The sequence below is a fragment of the Lithobates pipiens genome, unplaced genomic scaffold (assembly GCF_037356315.1).
Source record: "Lithobates pipiens isolate NorthernLeopardFrog02 unplaced genomic scaffold, aLitPip1_a1.2 Scaffold_22, whole genome shotgun sequence".
NCBI lineage: Eukaryota > Metazoa > Chordata > Amphibia > Anura > Ranidae > Lithobates > Lithobates pipiens.
The window spans coordinates 91,401,911-91,423,549 of NW_027507784.1; the positions used below are offsets into that span (position 1 = coordinate 91,401,911).

The following is a 21,639-nucleotide window of genomic DNA, read 5'->3' on the forward strand; positions in this document are numbered from 1 at the left end:
GGAGGCGTATGAACGGTCCCTGATCCCTTGCTTGTTGAACGCCGCTAAAGCTTTGATTCCACGGAAGTGGAAAAGTCTGGACCCCCCCACAATGAAGGAATGGGTTGAGAGACTGGAAAACATAAGAAATATTGAAGCTACGATTTCTAAGTCAGAAAGCACAGAGGAGAGGTACCTGAATAAGTGGAAGCATTGGATACAGTTTAAAAAATCTGACAATTACTTGAAGCTACTTGAATGTTAAGGAACCGTAATAATGGAAGGATCGAGTGAGAGGGGGAGGGTGGGGAGGGAGGGGAGGGAATAAAGGAGACTCAATATTGGAGACAATGTTAAGAAATGTTGTTTAATTGTCTGATGAATTTGAAAAATAAAGAATTAAAAAAAAAAAAAAAAAAAAAAGTCCCTCGTCGGCTGTCTCAGCTCCCCCCCGCAAGGACTTCTCACCTTTATGCGAGCTCCCTCGCATGATGAGAAGCACTTGCGGGCGCGCTCCCCTGATACAGTGAGCGGCTATGGCCGCCGGCTGTATCACTCGGCCCCGTCCCCCTGGCACGCCGCGTCATTGGATGTGATTGAAAGCAGCGCGAGCCAATGGCTGCGCTGCTTTCAATCCATCCACTGTAACCAATCAACGACCAGGCTGAGCGGCGAAGAGGATGTCGGGGGCGAGTGCGGGACTTTCGAGGGGTCAGGTAAGTAAAACAGGGGGGGGGGGCTGGGGGGGGGGCCGGCATCATCGGATGTTTTTTCACCTTAATGCATAGAATTCATTAAGGTGAAAAAACTTTTACCTTTACAAACCCTTTAATCATCTCGTTGAATTATATTCATTATGTTAGATTGATTTGTTTTTCGGAATTCGTTTCCTATATTCATTGTTGCAAATCAATTCATATTTTCAGAAGTTATTTTGGAAGATTGGCTATATTCCTTTTATTAAGCCCCCGTTCACACCGTTGCGACTTTTCATGCGATTTGACAGTTCCAAAACGCATGACAAGTCCCACCCCATTGCCTGCAATGGAACCGCTCATAATCGGCGCGACTCAGGTCGCAGCGATTATGAAAAAGGTTCCTGCGCTACTTTTTACAGATTTCTTTGGGCCTTGCATAGACTTCTGTTAAAGGAGGTTGCAAGCCGCAATAAAATCGGCAGTGCAAGTTGAACTGATTTGCGGTTCTGAAATCACTCGTAAGTAGTGTGATTTTGAAGCAAACGGGGGCCTTAATTACGTAGTTACATAGTTAGTCAGGTTGAAAAAAGTCCATCGAGTTAAAAAAAATAATAAAAAAAAATCATACAGTACAATCCCATAAACAAAATCCTATACCCACAGTTGATTCAGAGGAAGGCAAAAAAAAAACAGTAACGCATGATCCAGTTTTCTCCAGGAGGGGAAAAAATTCCTTCCTGATCCCCCGAGAGGCAATCGGATTTTCCCTGGATCAACTTTACCTATAAATGTCAGTACCCAGTTATATTATGTACATTCAGGAAATAATCCAGGCCTTTCTTAAAGCAATCCACTGAGCTGGCCAGAACCACCTCTGCAGGGAGTCTATTCCACATTTTCACATTCATTTCAGATTCATTCGTTATGCTATGATTCGGAGATTCTGATGGCTCTACCTCCATCCAACCCAAACACAATAAGTAGGAATAATTTTATTTCACGATTTTACTTTACCCTATTTATTGCAATAAGGCCGGCCATACATTATAACATTTTCTTATTCACTTTTTTTTTAGATTTACCTTTAACTATGTAGTGCAAACACCTGCCTGATTGCATTCATATTGAAAGTGTTTAGGTTTGGGCATGTGCCTGGATCTTGTCTTGTATACAAACGGCGCACAATTGTCGGTCAACAAACACGAACGTAGTGACTTACTATGTGGAATTTCAGCTCTTGAGTGCCACCCTTTGGGCACCTTCTGCTAATGATCAGGTTTGGTGAGCATTGATTCAGAGGAAGTTTGTACTTTCAACTTTTGTGTGATGGACTTGTGTACACACGATATGAAAATCTGACAACAGACCGCTGTCCGCCGAAAATTTACTAGCCTGTCATCCAACATTTGTTGGCCGAAAGTAGGACAACAATTGTCTGATGGAGCGTACTAATGCCCCGTACACACGTTCCGATTATCGTAAGACAGATCGTTCACATTTTGTTGCATACAACTAAGATCGAATACAACAGTGCAAAATGTGTGTAAGATTTTTGTCGTACGATTCTGGAAAAATCTTCCGTTGTGCGTAGCTATGTATTTTAAATGATGTCAAATACATGTGACCCGTGTGTCCTTCTGGTTTATTTTTGTGTTTCTGATCATGCGTGGTGTTTGTCGAACGACTTTTATCGGACGCATACTGTACTGACTACACGATTGTCGTACGATGGGCTGTCATCCGACCGAAGTTTTCCTGTTTGTCCTTTCGGATTTGGTTGGACGGACTGTCGTGATCGGCTGTCGAAAGCTGCGTACTAACGATCAGATTATCGAACGATCTGTCCGAAAGCGACTTTTGTGGTCCGATAATCGGAACGTGTGTGCGGGGCATAACGGTCGGATTTTAGGCAAACACAATCTGTCATCACACAATCCTCTGCCAACAATTGAATGGTGTGTATGAGGCTTTAGTCTTTATTTTATATGTAGTACAGACATATCCCACTCTTAAGTACACAATGGGGTTTATTTACTAAAGTTGGAAAGTGCAAAATCAGGCTCACTTCTGTATAGAAACCAATGAGCTTCTAACCCCAGCTTGTTCTATTAAGCTTTGGTAATAAAACCTGGAAGCTCATTGGTTTCTATGCAGAAATGAGCCTGATTTTGCACTTTCCAGCTTTAGTAAATAAACACCATTGCGTACTTAAAAGTGGGGTATACCTGTATATGCCTATTTTATATTCACGCTACACTCACTAGAATATAAACGAATAAATCCGAATCAATTTGGATCATTCTTTATCTCAGTATGTTATTTCGGATGCTTCAAACATTAACAAAAGGCCCAAACTATGGCATCATGTCATCCGAATTAAACAAATGAATTGCCCTGTACACACGGTCGGAAATTCAGACGGAAACGGTCCGATCGGATTAAGTTGTCGGAAAATCCGATCATGTGTGGGCTCTATCTGACTTTTCCGGCCGGAGATTTAGACGGAAAAAGTTTGAGAGCAGGATCTAAAACTTTCCCACAACAAAATCCGTTCGAACTTTTTCCGATCGTTTGTAGAGAATTTTCCGACGGACAAAGTGCCACGCATGCTCCGAATAAATTACGAGACGAAAGCTATTAGCTACTGGCCACTATGTAGTCCCGTCGTACGCAACGAACGTCACCACGTTCAGAACGATCGGATTTTCCAACAAGTTTGTCCGACCGTGTGTATGCAACACCAGTTTCGGCCAAAATCCGTCGGAAAAAATCTGACGGATTTTGTGGTCAGAATGTCCGATCGTGTGTACAGGGCATCATTTATTTCCGATTCTTTGAAATTTGTTACTTTTGTGATTCGGAGATTCGGATCCATCCGAATAACGAACATTTTATCTGAATTTTGTTTCGTAAGAAAACGGATTGCGCAACCTTCCGTAACCAGGTGACAATAAAGGAAAAAAAAATAAAATAAAAATAAAATAAACTAATGCAGCCACCTTATCCAATGGCTGGTAAGCTGCAAATTTATTAAAAACAAAAATTTCTTGGGTGAAATATTCTTCAAATTCTCCTGATGGAATATGAATCTTACCCATTTGGCACCCAACATTCCACATTTCCTGCGGGTTGTAGTTGGAAGAGTCCGTCCTGAGCCCAGTGGGGTAAATCCGCGTCAGCTGCCAGGCGTTATGCCGGACAAATTCATTACCTAATGCAATCAGAGAAGACAGAGCTGTATTAGACTACAGACTAGGCAAGGCCAAAGATAAAACTACTAAACTAAAGAATAACAAACCATTATAACTATATAAAAATAATGACAATAAATATCTGTATAAATGTATTTAAAGTGTATATACATCAAATAACTTTTTTTTTTTTTAATTTTGGACAAAGTTGGGAACAGTTGGGAGAACCCGGTCAAGTTTTAATTTCTGAGTAGAAAGATTGCTTGATTAGCACTTGTACACACAGTCGGACATTCCGACAACAAAATCCGTCAGATTTTTTTCCAACAGATTTTGTCCGAAACTGGTGTTGCATACACACGGTCTTACAAAGTTGTCGGAAAATCCGATCGTTCGGAATGTGATGACGTTCGGTCGTTACAACAGGACTACGTTGAAGCTACTGGCCAATAGCTTTGGTCTCGTAATTTGATCTGAGCATGCGTGGGACTTTGTCCGATCGGAATTCTCTACAAACGATCGGACAAAGTCCGATCGGATCATGTTGTCGGAAAATTTTATATCCAGCTCTCAAACTTTGTTGGTCGGACATTCCGACGGAAAATGTCCGATGGAGCCCACACACGGTCAGATTATCCTGCAACACCGTCCGATCGGACATTTTCGGTCGGATTGTCCGTGTTCTTTCTTCTATAATGCTTGGGGAACAGCAATACAGGACCTGATGCCAACAGTAAGCACCCAAAGAGCAAAAGCGTTGGATGGCAGAGAAAGCTTATAGGAGTGAAAGGCAGTCCAATGATAGTACATATCAGGAGGAGCGGGAATTGACTGGTGATTGAAGCCCTTCTGATAGGAAACGCAGGCATGCTCAAGACAGCTTCTGCAGCTTCAAAGGGTTACATTGCAAATTTGCAAGGAATTAAGAGTAATCACTTTAAAAAAAAAATTTAAGTAGGGATAAAAAAAAAGGTAAGGCTGGAGTTCAGCTTTCTGTTTATCTTCCCCATTGAGTCCAAAGTATTTTACCAAAATGGCAAAATTTAGTCAAAACCATTCTAGCAAATGTCAGATTTGCCCGGTGGTAGGCAGGGGCAGGGGCAGACTGACAACTGATGGGGCCCCCGGGCAATAGAAGATCATGGGGCTCCCTGCGTCCCAAGCCCCACCTGGACAGGGGGACATTTGGGGAGAGCACAGCACACAGGGGGACACTGTGGGGGGGAGAGCACACAGGGGGACACTGGGGGGGAGCACACAGGAGACCCTGGGAGGGGGAGAGGGCACAGGGGGACACTGGCGGAGGGGGAAAGCACACAGGGGACACTGTGGGGTTGGAGAGCACAAGGGGGGAGACTGTGGGGTGGAGCGCACATAGAGGGACACTGGGGAGGGGGGAAGCACACAGGGGGACACTGGGGGGAGCACACAGGGAGACCCTGGGAAGGGGAGAGGGCACAGGGGGGCACTGGGGGAGGGGGAAAGCACACGGGGACACTGTGGGGTTGGAGAGCACACAGGGGGACACTGGGGGGAGCAAACAGGGGGTCACTGGGGGGAGAGCACACAGAGGGACACTGTGGGGGGTAAATCACACAGGGGGACACTGGGGGGAGCACACAGGGAGGCCATGGTAGAGGGAAGCAAACAGGGGGACACTGAGCGGGTGGGGAGCACACAGGGGGACACTGAGGGGGTGGGGAGCACACATGGGGACACTGTGGGGGTGGGGAGCACACAGGAAGACACTGTGGGGGGTGCGGAGCACACAGGAAGACACTGTGGGGGGTGCGGAGCACACAGGAAGACACTGTGGGGGGTGCGAAGCACACAGGAAGACACTGTGGGGGGTGGGGAGCACACAGGGGGACACTGTGGGGGGTGGGGAGCACACAAGGGGACACTGTAGGGGGGAAGAGGGCACAGGCTAGGGGGACACTGGGGAGGAGGGAAGCACACAGGGGGACACTTGGGGGGAGCACACAGGGAGACCCTGGGAGGGGGAAGCACACAGAGGGACACTGAGGGGGTGGGGAGCACACAGGGGGACACTGTGGGGGGTGGGGAGCACACAGGAAGGCATTGTGGGGGGTGGGGAGCACACAGGAAGACACTGTGGGTTGGAGCACACAGGAAGACACTGTGGGGGATGGGGAGCACACAGGAAGACACTGTGGGGGGGAGCACACAGGGGGACACTGTAGGGGGGAGAGGGCACCGGGGGACACTGGGGAGGGGGGAAGCACACAGGGGGACACTGTGGGGGGTGGGGAGCACACAGGAAGACACTGTGGGGAGCACACAGGAAGACACTGTGGGGGGTGGGGAGCACACAGGAAGACACTGTGGGCGGTTGGGAGCACACAGGGGGACACTCAGGAGGGGACACACAGAGGACACGGGGGGACACACAGGGGAACACTGGTGGGGGACACAGGGGAACACTGGTGGGGGACACACAAGGGGACACTGGGGGGACACACAGGGGAACACACAGGGGGACACTGGGGAGGGGACACACAGGGGGACACTGGGGAGGGGACACACAAGGGGACACGGAGGGACACACAGGGACACACACACACAGGAGGAAACTGGGGGGGACACACTCATTACACAGGGAGGACAAACAAGGGGACATTGGGGGGGACACACATTGGGACACTGGGGAGGGGGACACACAGGGGAACACTGTGGGGGGAGAGCATACAGGGGGTTAGTGTGGAGAGGGGAGAGAGCACACTGAATACTGGCCCAGGCCCCATACATCTGTACTGCAGTCACCCCCTCCCTCCGATGGCGGCCTTCCAGTAAAAAAAGTTTCACTCACCCTGGTCATGCCTGTAATCAATACCGCTAACAGCACGCTGCTCCCCGCCGGCCCCTCCTCCCTTCTCGTCTGTCCTAGGTGATGTAGTGTACAGTGCAAGCACCGGCGACGGACAGGAGGGAAGGAGGAGCCGGCGGGGAGCAGCGCGCTGTTAGCAGTATTATTACAGCCTAATGGCTCCGGGCCCTCGGACGGTGACCGAATGAGCGATGGGTCAGTCCGCCCCTGGGCAGGGGTGGACTGACAACTCATGGGGCCCCCGGGAAATAGGAGATTATGGGGCCCCCAGGCAATCCGAGATTATGGGGCCACACAGTATACACACACACAGTATACAATCACACAGTATACACATACATGTACACACAGTATACACAGACATGTTTCTATTGGCTGAGAAGGTACTGGAGAGGTGGGGCAGCTATAATCTCTGGATTTTTAGGCCAAAAGGATTTCAGTAAGGGACATTTCAGAGACAGATGTAAAAACAACACAGATTTTTACATACTGTCCTCGGTTTTACTGAGGCTGGCAACCCTGATGGGGCCCCCTAGTGGCTCGGGGGCCCTGGGGCAGTGCCCGAGTGGCCCAATGGTCAGTCCGCCCCTGGTGGTAGGTCAGGCTCCGGATATTCGGTGCATTCTGTACATGTTGGAAAATACATCATCTTGCGTCCATCTGCCTCACCTGGCTCTCGAACGAGTTTCCTGGCCTTGTACTCAGTGAAGGAAGACATTTCATACAGCTTGTAATAGGTTTTTGAGTGTTTGAAGCTCTCAAACTGAACACTCTTACAGTAAATGATGCAGTCAGACAAAGCCTGAGAGAGACGTTCTTTGGACTTCTGTAAAGAGAAAAGTAAAGAAAAATGTTAGCATAATCTTAAACAGTCTACCCACAATTGATATTTTATATTAAATATAAATATCTCTCAGGAGTTCTATTGGTGAGATCTAGGCACTGAATTCCCAGGTCTTCACACCTACTGTGCCCATTATGGGGGGGGTTCCTTTTGTCCCTGTATTGAGTTGCTGGGTCTGTACACCTGCTGTGCTGATTATGAGCGCTTTCCAGAATCCCTACACTGGTTTCCCAGGTCTGCACACCTGTTGTGCCCATTATGAGAGGTTCCCTCCATCCCTGTGCTGAGTTCCTGGGTCTGTACATCTGTTGTGCCCATTATTTGGGGGGCGTCTTTAATCCCTGTGTTGAGCTCCTGGGTCTGTCCAACTGTTGTACTCATTACGAGGGGGTTCCTTCAATACCTTTGTTGAGTTCCTATTTCTGTACAACTGCTGTGCCCATTATGAAGGGCTCCCAGCATCCCTGCACTGAGTTGCTCGGATTGTACACCTGCTGTGTCCATTATGAAGGGTTCCCACCATCCCTGTGTTAGTTCCTGGGTCTGTGCCTCTGTTGTGTCCATTATGTGGCTTCCCAGCATCCTTGCACTTAGTTCCCACATCTGCACACCTGCTGTGCCCATTATGATTGATATTTTATATTTAGTATATGATGAAAAGGTAAAGCTTCTGATTTATTTTGTTTATATCTCTCATCTCTCTCTATCGTTGGTGAGATCTAGGCACTGAATTCTCAGGTCTGCACACCTACCGTGCCCATTATGAGGGGTTCTTTTTATTTCTGTATTGAGTTCCTGGGTCTGTACACCTGCTGTGCCGATATGAGGGGTTCCCTCCATCACTGTGTTGAGTTCCCTGGTCTGTACATCTGTTTCACCCATTATAAGGAGCACCCAGCATCCCTGCAGGTACAGTATGCACTGCACTGAGTTCCCAGGTCTGCACACCTGCCGTGCACATTATGAGGCATTCCCCCCATCCCTGTGCTGAGTTCCTGGGTCTGCACACCTGATGTACCATTATAAGGGACTCTTACCATTCCTACACCTCTGGTCTGCACCAATCATTTTAGATTTTTTAGGCAGACATTGGTTTATGTGTTGTACCTTATACTGTATAGAGTAGTGTTTCTCAACCTTTTTTTCAGTCAAAACACCCTTTAAAGTTATGGACAATCTTGAGGCACCCTTTAACCACTTGCTTACTGGGCACTTAAACCCCCCTCCTGCCCAGACCAATTTTCAGCTTTCAGCGCTGATGCACTTTGAATGACAATTGCGCGGCCATACAACACTGTACCCAAATGAATTTTTTTATCATTTTTTTTCCCACAAATAGAGCTTTCTTTTGGTGGTATTTAGTTACAGCTGGGAGTTTTATTTTTTGCTAAACAAACAAAAAAAGATGCAAAATAAAAAAAAAAAAAAAAATCATGTTTAATAGTTTGTTATAAAATTTTGCAAACAGGTCATTTTTCTCCTTCATTGAAATGCGCTGATGAGGCGGCACTGGTGGGCACTGATGGGCGGCACTGGTGGGCACTGATGGGCGGCACTGGTGGGCACTGATGGGCGGCACTGGTGGGCACTAATAGGCACAGTTAAGGCGACACTAATAGGCACAGATAAGGTGGCACCGATAGGCACAGATAAGGCAGTACTGATGGGCACAGATAAAGCGGCACTGATGGGCACTGATAGGTGGCACGGATGGGTGGCACGGATAGGTGGCACTAAGGGGCACTGATAGGAACCACTGATAGATGGGACTGATGGGCACTGATAGGTGGCACTGATAGGTGGCTCTGATAGGTGGCTCTGCTGGGCACTGATGGGCGGCACTGATGGGCACTGGTAGATGACACTGATGGGCACGGATATGTGGCACTGAGGTGCAGCAATGTTGTTGAGGCAGATTGTGGGCACTGATAGGTGGCACTGTGGGCACTGATAGGTGGCACTGTGGGCACTGATAGGTGGCACTGTGGGTACTGATGTATGGCACTGTGGGCACTGATGTATGGCACTGTGGGCACTGATGTATGGCACTGCTGGGTGGCATAATGGGCACTGATGGGTGGCACTGCTGGGTGGCACTTTATTAATGCTCTGGGGGTTACTGGCAGGGGGCAGGTGGGCACCGATACACTGGCCGTGATCGGGACTAATGTCCCGATCATGGCCGCCGGTGATCGGCTTTTTTTCTTCTCTCCTCGCGCTGTTAGCGCGAGGAGGAAAAATAGCCGATTACCGGCTCTGTTTTGTCACATGATCAGCTGTCATTGGCTGACAGCTGATCACGTAGTAAGGGGTCGGGATCGACCCCTTGCTCGGATCGGTGATCAGGCGAGTCTCATTGACTCGCCGATCACAGAGTGCGCCGCGCGCGACCCTCAGGGGGCACGCAGGCCGCTCGTGCACGGGACGACGTCAATAGACGTAGTCCCGGCAAAGGAGGTCCGCGCTGTAGCCGTCATTCGGCTATAGCGCGGATCTCAAGAGGTTAAAGTTATGGACAGTCTTGAAGCACCCTTTAAAGTTATGGACAGTCTTGAGGCACTCTTTAAAGTTATGGACAGTCTTGAGGCACCCTTTAAAATTATGGACAGTCTTGAGGCACCCTTTAAATTTTTGGAAAGTCTTGAGGCACCCTTTAAAGTTATGGACAGTCTTGAGGCACCCTTTAAAATTTTGGAAAGTCTTGAGGCACCCTTTAAAGTTATGGACAGTCTTGAGGCACCCTTTAAAATTATGGACAGTCTTGAGGCACCCTTTACATTTTTGGAAAGTCTCGAGGCACCCTTTAAAGTTATTGACAGTCTTGAGGCACCCTTTAAAGTTATGGACAGTCTTGAGGCACCCTTTAAAATTATGGACAGTCTTGAGGCACCCTTTAAAATTATGGACAGTCTCAAGGCACCCTTTAAAATTTTACAAAGTCTTGAGGCACCCTTTAAAATTTTACAAAGTCTTGAGGCACCCTTTAAAATTATGGACAGTCTCGAGGCACCCTTTACATTTTTGGAAAGTCTTGTGGCACCCTTTAAAGTTATTGACAGTCTTGAGGCACCCTTTAAAGTTATGGACAGTCTTGAGGCACCCTTTAAAATTATGGACAGTCTCAAGGCACCCTTTAAAATTTTACAAAGTCTTGAGGCACCCTTTAAAATTTTACAAAGTCTTGAGGCACCCTTTAAAGTTATGGACAGTCTCGAGGCACTCTTTAAAATTTTGGAAAGTCTTGAGGCACCCTTTAAAGTTATGGACAGTCTTGAAGCACCCTTTAAAGTTATGGACAGTCTTTAGGCACCTTTTAAAATTTTGGAAAGTCTTGAGGCACCCTTTAACGTTATGGACAGTCTCAAGGCACCCTTTAAAATGTTACAAAGTCTTGAGGCACTCTTTAAAGTTATGGACAGTCTTGAGGCACCCTTTAAAATTTTTGAAAGTCTTGAGGGCACCCTTTAAAATTATGGATAGTCTTGAGGCATCCTTTAAAGTTATGGACAGTCTTGAGGCACCCTTTAAAATTATGGACAGTCTTGAGGCACCCTTTAAATTTTTGGAAAGTCTTGAGGCACCCTTTAAAGTTATGGACAGTCTTGAGGCACCCTTTAAAATTTTGGAAAGTCTTGAGGCACCCTTTAAAGTTATGGACAGTCTTGAGGCACTCTTTAAAATTTTGGAAAGTCTTGAGGCACCCTTTAAAGTTATGGACAGTCTTGAGGCACTCTTTAAAGTTATGGACAGTCTTGAGGCACCCTTTAAAATTATGGACAGTCTTGAGGCACCCTTTACATTTTTGGAAAGTCTTGAGGCACCCTTTAAAGTTATGGACAGTCTTGAGGCACCCTTTAAAATTTTACAAAGTCTTGAGGCACCCTTTAAAATTTTGGAAAGTCTTGAGGCACCCTTTAAAGTTATGGACAGTCTCGAGGCACTCTTTAAAATTTTGGAAAGTCTTGAGGCACCCTTTAAAGTTATGGACAGTCTTGAAGCACCCTTTAAAGTTATGGACAGTCTTTAGGCACCTTTTAAAATTTTGGAAAGTCTTGAGGCACCCTTTAACGTTATGGACAGTCTCAAGGCACCCTTTAATATTTTACAAAGTCTTGAGGCACTCTTTAAAATTTTGGAAAGTCTTGAGGCACCCTTTAAAGTTATGGACAGTCTTGAAGCACCCTTTAAAGTTATGGACAGTCTTTAGGCACCTTTTAAAATTTTGGAAAGTCTTGAGGCACCCTTTAACGTTATGGACAGTCTCAAGGCACCCTTTAAAATTTTACAAAGTCTTGAGGCACTCTTTAAAGTTATGAACAGTCTTGAGGCACCCTTTAAAATTTTTGAAAGTCTTGAGGGCACCCTTTAAAATTATGGACAGTCTTGAGGCATCCTTTAAAGTTATGGACAGTCTTGAGGCACCCTTTAAAATTATGGACAGTCTTGAGGCACCCTTTAAATTTTTGGAAAGTCTTGAGGCACCCTTTAAAGTTATGGACAGTCTTGAGGCACCCTTTAAAATTTTGGAAAGTCTTGAGGCACCCTTTAAAGTTATGGACATTCTTGAGGCACTCTTTAAAGTTATGGACAGTCTTGAGGCACCCTTTAAAATTATGGACAGTCTTGAGGCACCCTTTACATTTTTGGAAAGTCTTGAGGCACCCTTTAAAGTTATGGACAGTCTTGAGGCACCCTTTAAAGTTATGGACAGTCTTGAGGCACCCTTTAAAATTATGGACAGTCTCAAGGCACCCTTTAAAATTTTACAAAGTCTTGAGGCACCCTTTAAAATTTTACAAAGTCTTGAGGCACCCTTTAAAGTTATGGACAGTCTCGAGGCATTCTTTAAAATTTTGGAAAGTCTTGAGGCACCCTTTAAAGTTATGGACAGTCTTGAGGCACTCTTTAAAGTTATGGACAGTCTTGAGGCACCCTTTAAAATTATGGACAGTCTTGAGGCACCCTTTACATTTTTGGAAAGTCTTGAGGCACCCTTTAAAGTTATGGACAGTCTTGAGGCACCCTTTAAAGTTATGGACAGTCTTGAGGCACCCTTTAAAATTATGGACAGTCTCAAGGCACCCTTTAAAATTTTACAAAGTCTTGAGGCACCCTTTAAAATTTTACAAAGTCTTGAGGCACCCTTTAACGTTATGGACAGTCTCAAGGCACCCTTTAAAATTTTACAAAGTCTTGAGGCACTCTTTAAAGGTATGGACAGTCTTGAGGCACCCTTTAAAATTTTTGAAAGTCTTGAGGGCACCCTTTAAAATTATGGACAGTCTTGAGGCATCCTTTAAAGTTATGGACAGTCTTGAGACACCCTTTAAAATTTTGGAAAGTCTTGAGGCACCCCATTCTAAAATGTAAAAATGATTCTAATAGATTATAATGCAGCAACATCCACACACGTAGAACACTCAACATTAGAGGTGAAGTATTCTTCCAAAGCAAACACATTCTGCAATCTGGTACTGATTAGTATTCCAATGCCTCTTTTCTCAATCAGCTTTATTCAATCACTGAGCTAATATGACCCCAGTGCAGATGGATGGGGCAGGGGAGGGTCAAACAAGGATTCTATGCAGGTGCCCAACATCCTCCTTATCCAACTGATGATGTCATTGGTTGTAAGGATGCCGGCGGCTAGAAGGTTGCAATGCTGCACAATGAAAACCTGCAGGCTTAATCCACCAGCTGGCTTTTTAAAATTTTTGGGCAATTTGTAGGCATTTTTCCAAGGCACCCCTGAACAAACCTCAAGGCACCCCAGGGTACCTGGGCACCCTGGTTGAAAAGGGCTGGTATAGACTGTATACTGTATATACATCATTTAAATCATTTATTGTTCAGAAATGATGCGTGATAATAACAGGCTATGGAAAGCTTTGAACATGCCTTTGGAGTCCTCTTATCTTCATTTCGGCTGTTTTCCTCCTCTGTCCCTCCGCTGTCCTCCTCGTCTGATATATCCCCAATATAAAAGCCTTCTCGCTGTTCCCCTAGACAGTCCTCCAGACTCCCAATTTTCTTCCCTTTCAGGAGGATTTTACCACACAGCTCCTGGGCAAAAAGTAAATAAATAAATAAATATATATATATATATATATATATATGTTACACATTGTCAGTTTTTAGGTTAGCTATACAACATTTTTTTGCCAAATATTTCAATTTTTTTTTTATTTAGAATTAGAATATTTTGAACAGGTCAAATTCAGTTACTTGCACTGCTTGCATTAAAAAATAATTTTATTTCCAGTAGTTTTTTATTAGAATTTTACAGATTTTAAAAATGCACTTAAGGATGTTTTATTGATTACAGAGTTGTATTATTTTTTTTTATCTGCCTGGAGTTCATACAAATATATATTATTATTTAAAGTACTTAAATAGCGCCGTCAATTTACGCAGCACTTTACATATAAAATATATAACACAGATGCATTTTAATGCTATCAATGTTTAAATAATAAGGGTAAAAAAAAATTGGTTCCTTCCATTCCTGTGTTGAGTTCCTAGTAAAAAAGATTTGAAAAGTTCACGTACCTCAGGGGAGGGTAAGTGAGTAGGGATCCGCCCATCCAGAGTGCATGTCACAAGTTGTTCTCCCAGAATGCTCTTCAGGTGTTGTGCCATGGTATCTTGCTGTTCCACACTGCAGTGGTTTTCCAAGGACAGAATAACCGGAAATTTGGATGCCTAGGTAAACACAACGCCATAACCCCCTGAGTGCCAGTGCTGCCACATCCCGTCCTGTTATACTTGTACGTCTCCTGGTGTTACTTTTCACCACCTGTTCATTATTGTAGATCACTTTTAAGGGGCCATGTAATATTTATTGGGAGGACAGATTGGCTTTCCTCCGTCTGAGGGGAGGCTCACCTGATAAGCGATGGTGACACTGATGGACACTTTTGTCTGGGGCAGGGAAGCTTGCCATCAACCTCTCGCTATCTCAAATCAGCTGGCACCCATTCAGGCTACCCATGGCTGAAGCTAGGAGGTCTGACATTACTCCTGTAACGTGTGACCTAGCTAGAGTCAGTTACAAGCCAGTCGGTAAAGTGTACCTGTCAGAACCAATGTTCAGCTTTTTTGTTGTCTAGGAGCAATGTGCCATCATTCGCGGTACCATGTGTCTATCTCTCTGTGTTGGGCCACCTTAGGTAGGTAGACATATTGTACCTCGGCCCCTAAAGGTTTTATGAGGGGAAAAAAACTGTGGAAAAATAAAAGGCTGCTAAGTTTTAGTATTGTGCCCTGCCATTAAAATGCCCAACTATTACACCAGTATTATGAGGAGCAATGGGAATGCCAACTCATAGCAAGCAGCCATAATCCAATTCAGTGTAGTCACACCAGGTAACTGATCATTTACAATCAAGAAACCCCAAAAATAGCTGTGTGCACATTATGAGATGTTTATCATAGTAAACAGCTTTAGTATATCAAATGTGCGTTGGAGATTATATTTTACCATCTCAGATAGTCATCTACAGTTTAAAATGAGGCTTGTGTTTTTATTTGGAGCCATGTTAAACTCAAAATGAGGCTTTTGGTAAAGCGTCCATATCGCATGGAGGATATTTAGAGCATGATGGCCATGCATAGTGACCCATGCCCAGAAAGATATCAACTCTGACAAAACGTGTAGGGTGGAGCCACATGACGTCATCACGCTAGCGGAAGTGCCCCCAGCTCAGAGAAGTTTTTTTTTTTTTTTTTATATACAGCGCTGTTACTAGAAAGCAGAGGAAGGATGCAGCAGACAGAAATTACACTTAGTGCTCTGGACTGAGACAAGTACACACTATAAAGGGATATGCTTTGTTCATATTTCATGTCTGAGATTTACAACCACTTTAAAGTGGAACTTCAATAATTTTTTCAACTTTCCATCTATTAAATCTTCTGCCTTTGTTGTTGTATACTTTGCATAGTAAAACATTTTTTTCCTCCAAGTAAATACCTTATACAGCCCACTTCTTGTTTCTTGTCTGGTCATTAGCCTAGGCTTATGACACCATGCACAGTTCTCTCTCTCTCTCATGAGAGTTTGCCAGGAAGGAAGGAAGGAGGGGGGTGAGTCATAAGAGGGCCAATGAGAGCTGCAGAGCTGGAGGTGTGCCTCTGTGTAAATCCAGGAAGTGAACAGGCAGCAGCTTCAGCTGCCCACAGTTAAAATGGCTGCAGCCAGACTCAGTGGAGGGAGATTTCTGCAGAATATTTGGCAATTTCAGAATCACAGTATATATAAAATAATATGCAAAGTGGTTGGAGGGAAGCTACAGAATGGCATAGATGTTTTTATTACAAATGTGAGCAGACTGCAGTTCCTCTTTAACAGCTTGCGTCGATATACGTCGGCAGAAGGGCACGTACAGGCAGATTAACGTACCTGTATGTTGTCCTTTAGGAAGCAGTTTGCGGGCACGCCCGCTGCGACCTCCGTGAGTGTGATCGCGGGTCCCGCGGACTTAATGTCTGTGGGGATACCCGCGATTGTCTCACGGAGAGGAAAAACTGGTAAATGCTGATGTAAACAATCATTTCCCAGTTCTGCCTAATGGCAGGACACTGATCACAGCTCCCTATAATTGGGTGCCGTGGTCAGTGTCGTGTCACACACAGCCCCCCCCCCCCCACAGTTAGAATAACTCCCTAGGACACACTTAACCCCTAAAGCGCCACCTAGGGGTTAACCCCTTCACTGCCAGTGAAATTTTTACAGTAATCAATGCATTTTTAATTGCACTGATCGCTGTATAAAAGTGAATGGTCCCAAAATAGAGCCAAACATGTCTGATCTGTCCGCCATAATGTCGCAGTCAAGATAAAAATCGCTGATCGCCGCCATTACTAGTAAAAAAAAATTATTAATAAAAATGCCATAAAACTATCCCCTATTTTGTAGACGCTATAACTTTTTAGCAAATCAATCAAAGGAAAAAATTGTGTAGCGCTTCAATATTGATAAGTGTAATCAACATAGATTATAGAATAATCAAATACAAAAAATCATATAATTAATAATTTGAGAAAAGAGTCCATGAGATGGGCACCAATTTCACAATGAAGCTGGTATGGAGATGACTGGACCGTCATAAAGCAAAAACAGGTCACTAAGCAGATATATTCATGTAGGCCAGCTTGTCTGTAAACGTCAAAGAGGGTAGATAAATACTTCTTACCGGCTCTGTTGGACTCACAAAGTCATATGACAGTTGAGTCTGAAAAGGCTTGAGGTCTCACTCTGGGACCAAGGAGTATATGGAGGGAGGTCCGTTAAACTGGTGGAGGAACTTCAAACGGCTGTGTACTCAATGGCGTGTTTCACAGATGGAACATCGAGGTAGTTTGGAATCCAGCTCAGACACGGTCCATTACACCAATACTCCAATCACCCCAAGTGGGGAGGGAAATGTTTGGGGGTTTAAACCACAAAGAAGGGAAAAAAGAAAAAAGAGCTCCACATGGTGCGGGTCAAACGGTATAAAATGCGGATTTATTAAAGTCAAAAAGTAATCAATGACTTAGTGATCACAAAAATAGAATAAAATGAAGTTAAAAGCAATGTAGGGTGCCAACAGCTAGCCCAACGCGTTTCGACATAAATGTCTTCGACAGGGGCATGCTCAACTGTCATATGACTTTGTGAGTCCAACAGAGCCGGTAAGAAGTATTTATCTACCCTCTTTGACGTTTACAGACAAGCTGGCCTACATGAATATATCTGCTTAGTGACCTGTTTTTGCTTTATGACGGTCCAGTCATCTCCATACCAGCTTCATTGTGAAATTGGTGCCCATCTCATGGTCTCTTTTCTCAAATTATTAATTATATGATTTTTTTGTATTTGATTATTCTATAATCTATGTTGATTACACTTATCAATATTGAAGCGCTACACAATTTTTTCCTTTGTATGTTGAACTTTGTTTGTTTTTAGTGTTAGCTGCTATTTTTGGCTATTGAGGCTGTTCTGTTTAACTTTAGCGCAGTGTTTTCCCCTTAACTTTAGCAAATCAATCAATCAATAGACGCTTATTGCGATTTTTATTTTTTTTTACCAAAAATATGTAGAAGAATACATATCGGCCTAAACTGAAGGAAAAAAAAGGTTAGATATTTTTTGGGGATATTTATTATAACAAAAAGTAAAAAATAATGTGTTTTTTTCAAAATTTATGCTTTTTTTTGTTTATCGCGCAAAAAACGAAAAACCGCAGAGGTGATCAAATACCACCAAAAGAAAACTCTATTTGTGGAGAAAAAAGGACGGCAACTTTGTTTGGGAGCCGTGTCGCACGACTGCGCAATTGTCAGTTAAAGCAACGCCAAAAAAAAAAAAAAAGCACATATACTTGAGATAATAATGCTACAATGATGTCGCAACGGGTCGGGACTACAATGAACCGTAGAGTTGATTTGAGTTTCCCGAATGTGATTACTGATGTGGCAAAAAAAAAAAAAAAATAAAATAAAAAAAATTAAAAATAAAGCAACGCAGTGCCGAATCGCAAAAAGTGCTCTGGTCTTTGGGCAGCCAAATGGTTCGGGGGGGTGAAGTGGTTAAGCTCGGACAATAAGCCCTGGTTCACATTGGTGCAATTTGGCATGCGATTTGATATGTCCTACCCCATGCCAAATCGGCGGCAATTGCCCTAATCGGTGCGACGCCGCTCCGATTTCCAAAAGTTGTTACTGTGCTACTTTTGGCGATTTCGGGGTGCGATTTCCATTGACATCTGTGCAGAAACCGGCACAGATGTCTCTGAAATCGTCACCCGAAATCGGGACTGACATGCGGGAGTGATATTGTGCGAGTTCAGCTGAACTGGCAGGATTTCATTCCAGCACTCGGTGTGTGTGTGAACCAGGGCTAAAACCAAGATTGCTGATTGGTTACTATACACAGCTGCACCAGATTCGGTGTGCACCAGTTTTAGTAAATACCCCCCCCCCCCCCAGTGTTTTTTCAGTCAGTTCTGGCTCATAGACTTGCACTGAGAGAGGAGCAGTGAGGCCCAGTGACTGTACTAAAGCTAAACTTCCAACCCCATATTTATTCCGACACATTTTGGGTTTTTTGGGGTATTTTCTTTTTCCTAAGACACATGTACAGTCTTTTCTTATATTACACACCCTGAATGCATACTTGTTGATGACTGACACCACGTCACGAAAAAGGATTTTGGAAGTAAACGTGTGCCCGTGATACACAATGGGTTCTCCATTGGGGCCGTCCCAGGTGTCCACCTCCACACAGCGGCAGCCTCTCTTCAGCGCCCTGTATGGGGAAAAACATGACATTTTAGGATTTGTATATGTTGGTCAAATGGAAAACTCTGCTTCCAATAAAAAATTACCATAGATATCATGTAAAAGCAGATCTTTCAATAACTTTACATCTCTGTAAATACATGCCACAATATATACAGGAAGAGTTTTATTTATTTTTTTAAATCTCCACCTATATCATTTAACCACTTCAGCCCTGTAAGGTTTACCCCTCTTAATGACCAAGCCATTTTTTGCGATACGCCACTGCGTTGCTTTAACTGACAATTGCACAGTTGTGCGACGCTGTACACAAATAAAATTTATGTAATTTTTTCACCCAAAAATAGAGCTTTTGGTAAAATTTGATCACCTCTGCGTTTTTTTTTTTTGTTTTTTTTTTTAAACAAAAAAAGACTGACAATTTTGAAAAAAAAAAAAAAAACAATATTTTTACTTTCTGCTATAAAATATATCCAATAAAAAAAATCCCAATAGGTGTATATTGATTTGTTTGCTCAAAAATTATATGCGGTTATTTACTAAAGGAAAATTCACTTTGCACTGCAAGTGCACTTGGAAGTAAAGTCGCTGTAGATCCGAGGGGGACATGCAAGAAAAATAAAAAACAGCATTTTAGCTTGCACATGATTGGATGATAAAATCAGCAGAGCTTCAACTTATTTCAGATCTACCCCTTAGATTTAGAGCGACTGCACTTCCAGTGCAAAGTGGATTTGCCTTTCGTAAATAACCCCCATAGTGTCTACAAACCATGGGATATATTTTTTTCTTTACTAGTAATGGCGGCAATCAGTAAATTATAGCGGGACTGCAATTTGGCGACGGACAAATCGGACACCTAACTGACACTTTCTGGGGAACAGTGACACCAATACAGTGATCAGTGCTAAAAAATATATTGTTTGATAGAAATGAAAATGATCAACCTACAGAGGGTTGAATTCAAAGACACCGCAAATCTAAGTGAAAAAATGATGCAGCCGGCTACTCCATTTTGCTGAAATTTCTTTGCAGCAACTCAAAATGGTCCTCAGTAGTTTGTGTGGCCCCCAACGTGCTTGTATGCATGCCTGACAATGTCGGGGCATGTTCGTAATGAGACAACGGATGGTGTCCTGGGGTATTAACTCCCAGATCTGGACCAGGGCATCAGTGAGCTCCTGAACAGACTGAGGTGCAACCTGGCGACGTCGGATGGACCAACAACATAATGTCCCAGACAGGGGCGTAACTATAGGGGGTGCAGCAGTCGCGACCGCAACTGGGCCCTGTGATGCAGGGGGCCTATGCAGCCCTCTCTACATATGGCCGGCAGCAGCATAGGTAGCTAGGGGTACCAGTGCACCATGCACACGGGTGGCTGGAGGTGGAGGGTGACTAGCAGAGCTCCATGCTCGACTATCGCACTGGCTGCTCTTTAGTTGTGCATTCCCCGCATGACCTGTGTCCTCGGCCGCCTCCTCAGAGTACCCCTCTCCTGCTCCATGCATTGCCGCTCAGTCCGATGTCTGTTCTCCCCAGCCAGAGTCCCGCCCCCCCTGAGTCCGGCCCACACTGCACTGCATACTTCTCCCGGGTAAACAAACTTTAAGCACACAGATGCAGTGCAGCCCTATGAGAGAAGGCTCCCCTGGGGACACTGCAGGCTTGTCTGCCAGCCCCCTTCCTCCCCCGTCATACACAGATGATGAAAGGTCTTTCTGGGAGATATGCTGATTGCCCGTCCAGCATGCTGGATGGAGCCCAGGCCAACATAGATTATTGTGCAGCCTACAGCTTGGCCATGGTGAGTGAGAGGACCCCACACACCATTACATACCCCCTCCATCTCCCCCTGGGGACAGGGACCCCTTTTCACGTGGGGACAGGGACCCCCACCTCCCCTGGGGACAGGGACCCCTTCTCACCTGGGGCAGTAACTTCATCTGCCCTGGAGAAAAGGACCTCATCTCTTCTGGGGACGGGGACCCCATCCTGCCTAGGGACAGTCCCCCAATGGGGCACCTAAAAATAAATATATAAATAATTTAAAAAAAACTACTGATACCAGTGGTGGAACTACAGGGCTCACAAAGGTCATACCTGTGACTACGCCCTGGAGTTCCACCACCGGACTCGGAGGGAAGGGCCCTGGCTGGGGTTCAGGGGGGCCCTTCATGGTTTCTTGCATCGGGGCCTTGAAGGTTCTAGTTACACCACTGGTCCCAGAGGTGTTCTTTGGGATTTAGGTCAGGCAAGCGTGGGGCCCATTCATTGGTATAAATTCCTTCATCCTCCAGGAACTGGCTGCATACTCTCGTCACATGAGGCCGGGCATTGTCGTGCACCAGGAGGAACCCAAGATCCACCGCACCAGCGTAGGGTCTCACAATAGGTCCAAGGATTTCATCCTGATACTTAATGGCAGTCAGGGTGCCATAGTGTAGCTCAATGTTTCTCAACTTCAGTTCTCAAGGCGCCCCAACAGGTCACGTTTTCAGGATTCCTCTCAGAGGAACAGCTATGGTAATTACTAAGGCAGTGAAATGGATCAAATAACCTGTGAAAAATAATGAAAACATGACCTGTTGGGGGTGCCTTGAGGACTGGAGTTGAAAAACACTTGTCTAGCCTGTAGAGGTCTGTGCGTCCCTCCATGGATATGCCCCCCCCCCCCCCCCCCAGACCATCGCTGACCCACCACCAAACCGGTCATGCTGAACGATGTTCCAGGCAGCATAACATTCTCCACGACTTCTCCAGACCCTTTCATGTCTGTCACATGTGCTCAGG

General features: G+C 45.0%; 1 protein-coding gene across 2 annotated transcripts in view; it reads right to left on the reverse strand.

Moving 5' to 3' along the window:
• Nucleotides 1-21,639, reverse strand: part of PLCD4 (phospholipase C delta 4) — a 149,228-nt gene that overhangs the window by 22,170 nt on the left and 105,419 nt on the right. For both annotated transcript variants that reach the window (XM_077447883.1, XM_077447884.1), the window contains 5 exons: nt 18,709-18,853; nt 14,110-14,262; nt 13,459-13,623; nt 7,386-7,542; nt 3,772-3,888 (listed from right to left, as the gene is read on the reverse strand). In XM_077447883.1, the coding sequence (XP_077304009.1) occupies nt 3,772-3,888; nt 7,386-7,542; nt 13,459-13,623; nt 14,110-14,262; nt 18,709-18,853 (737 nt within the window). The remainder of the gene's footprint in view (nt 1-3,771; nt 3,889-7,385; nt 7,543-13,458; nt 13,624-14,109; nt 14,263-18,708; nt 18,854-21,639) is intronic.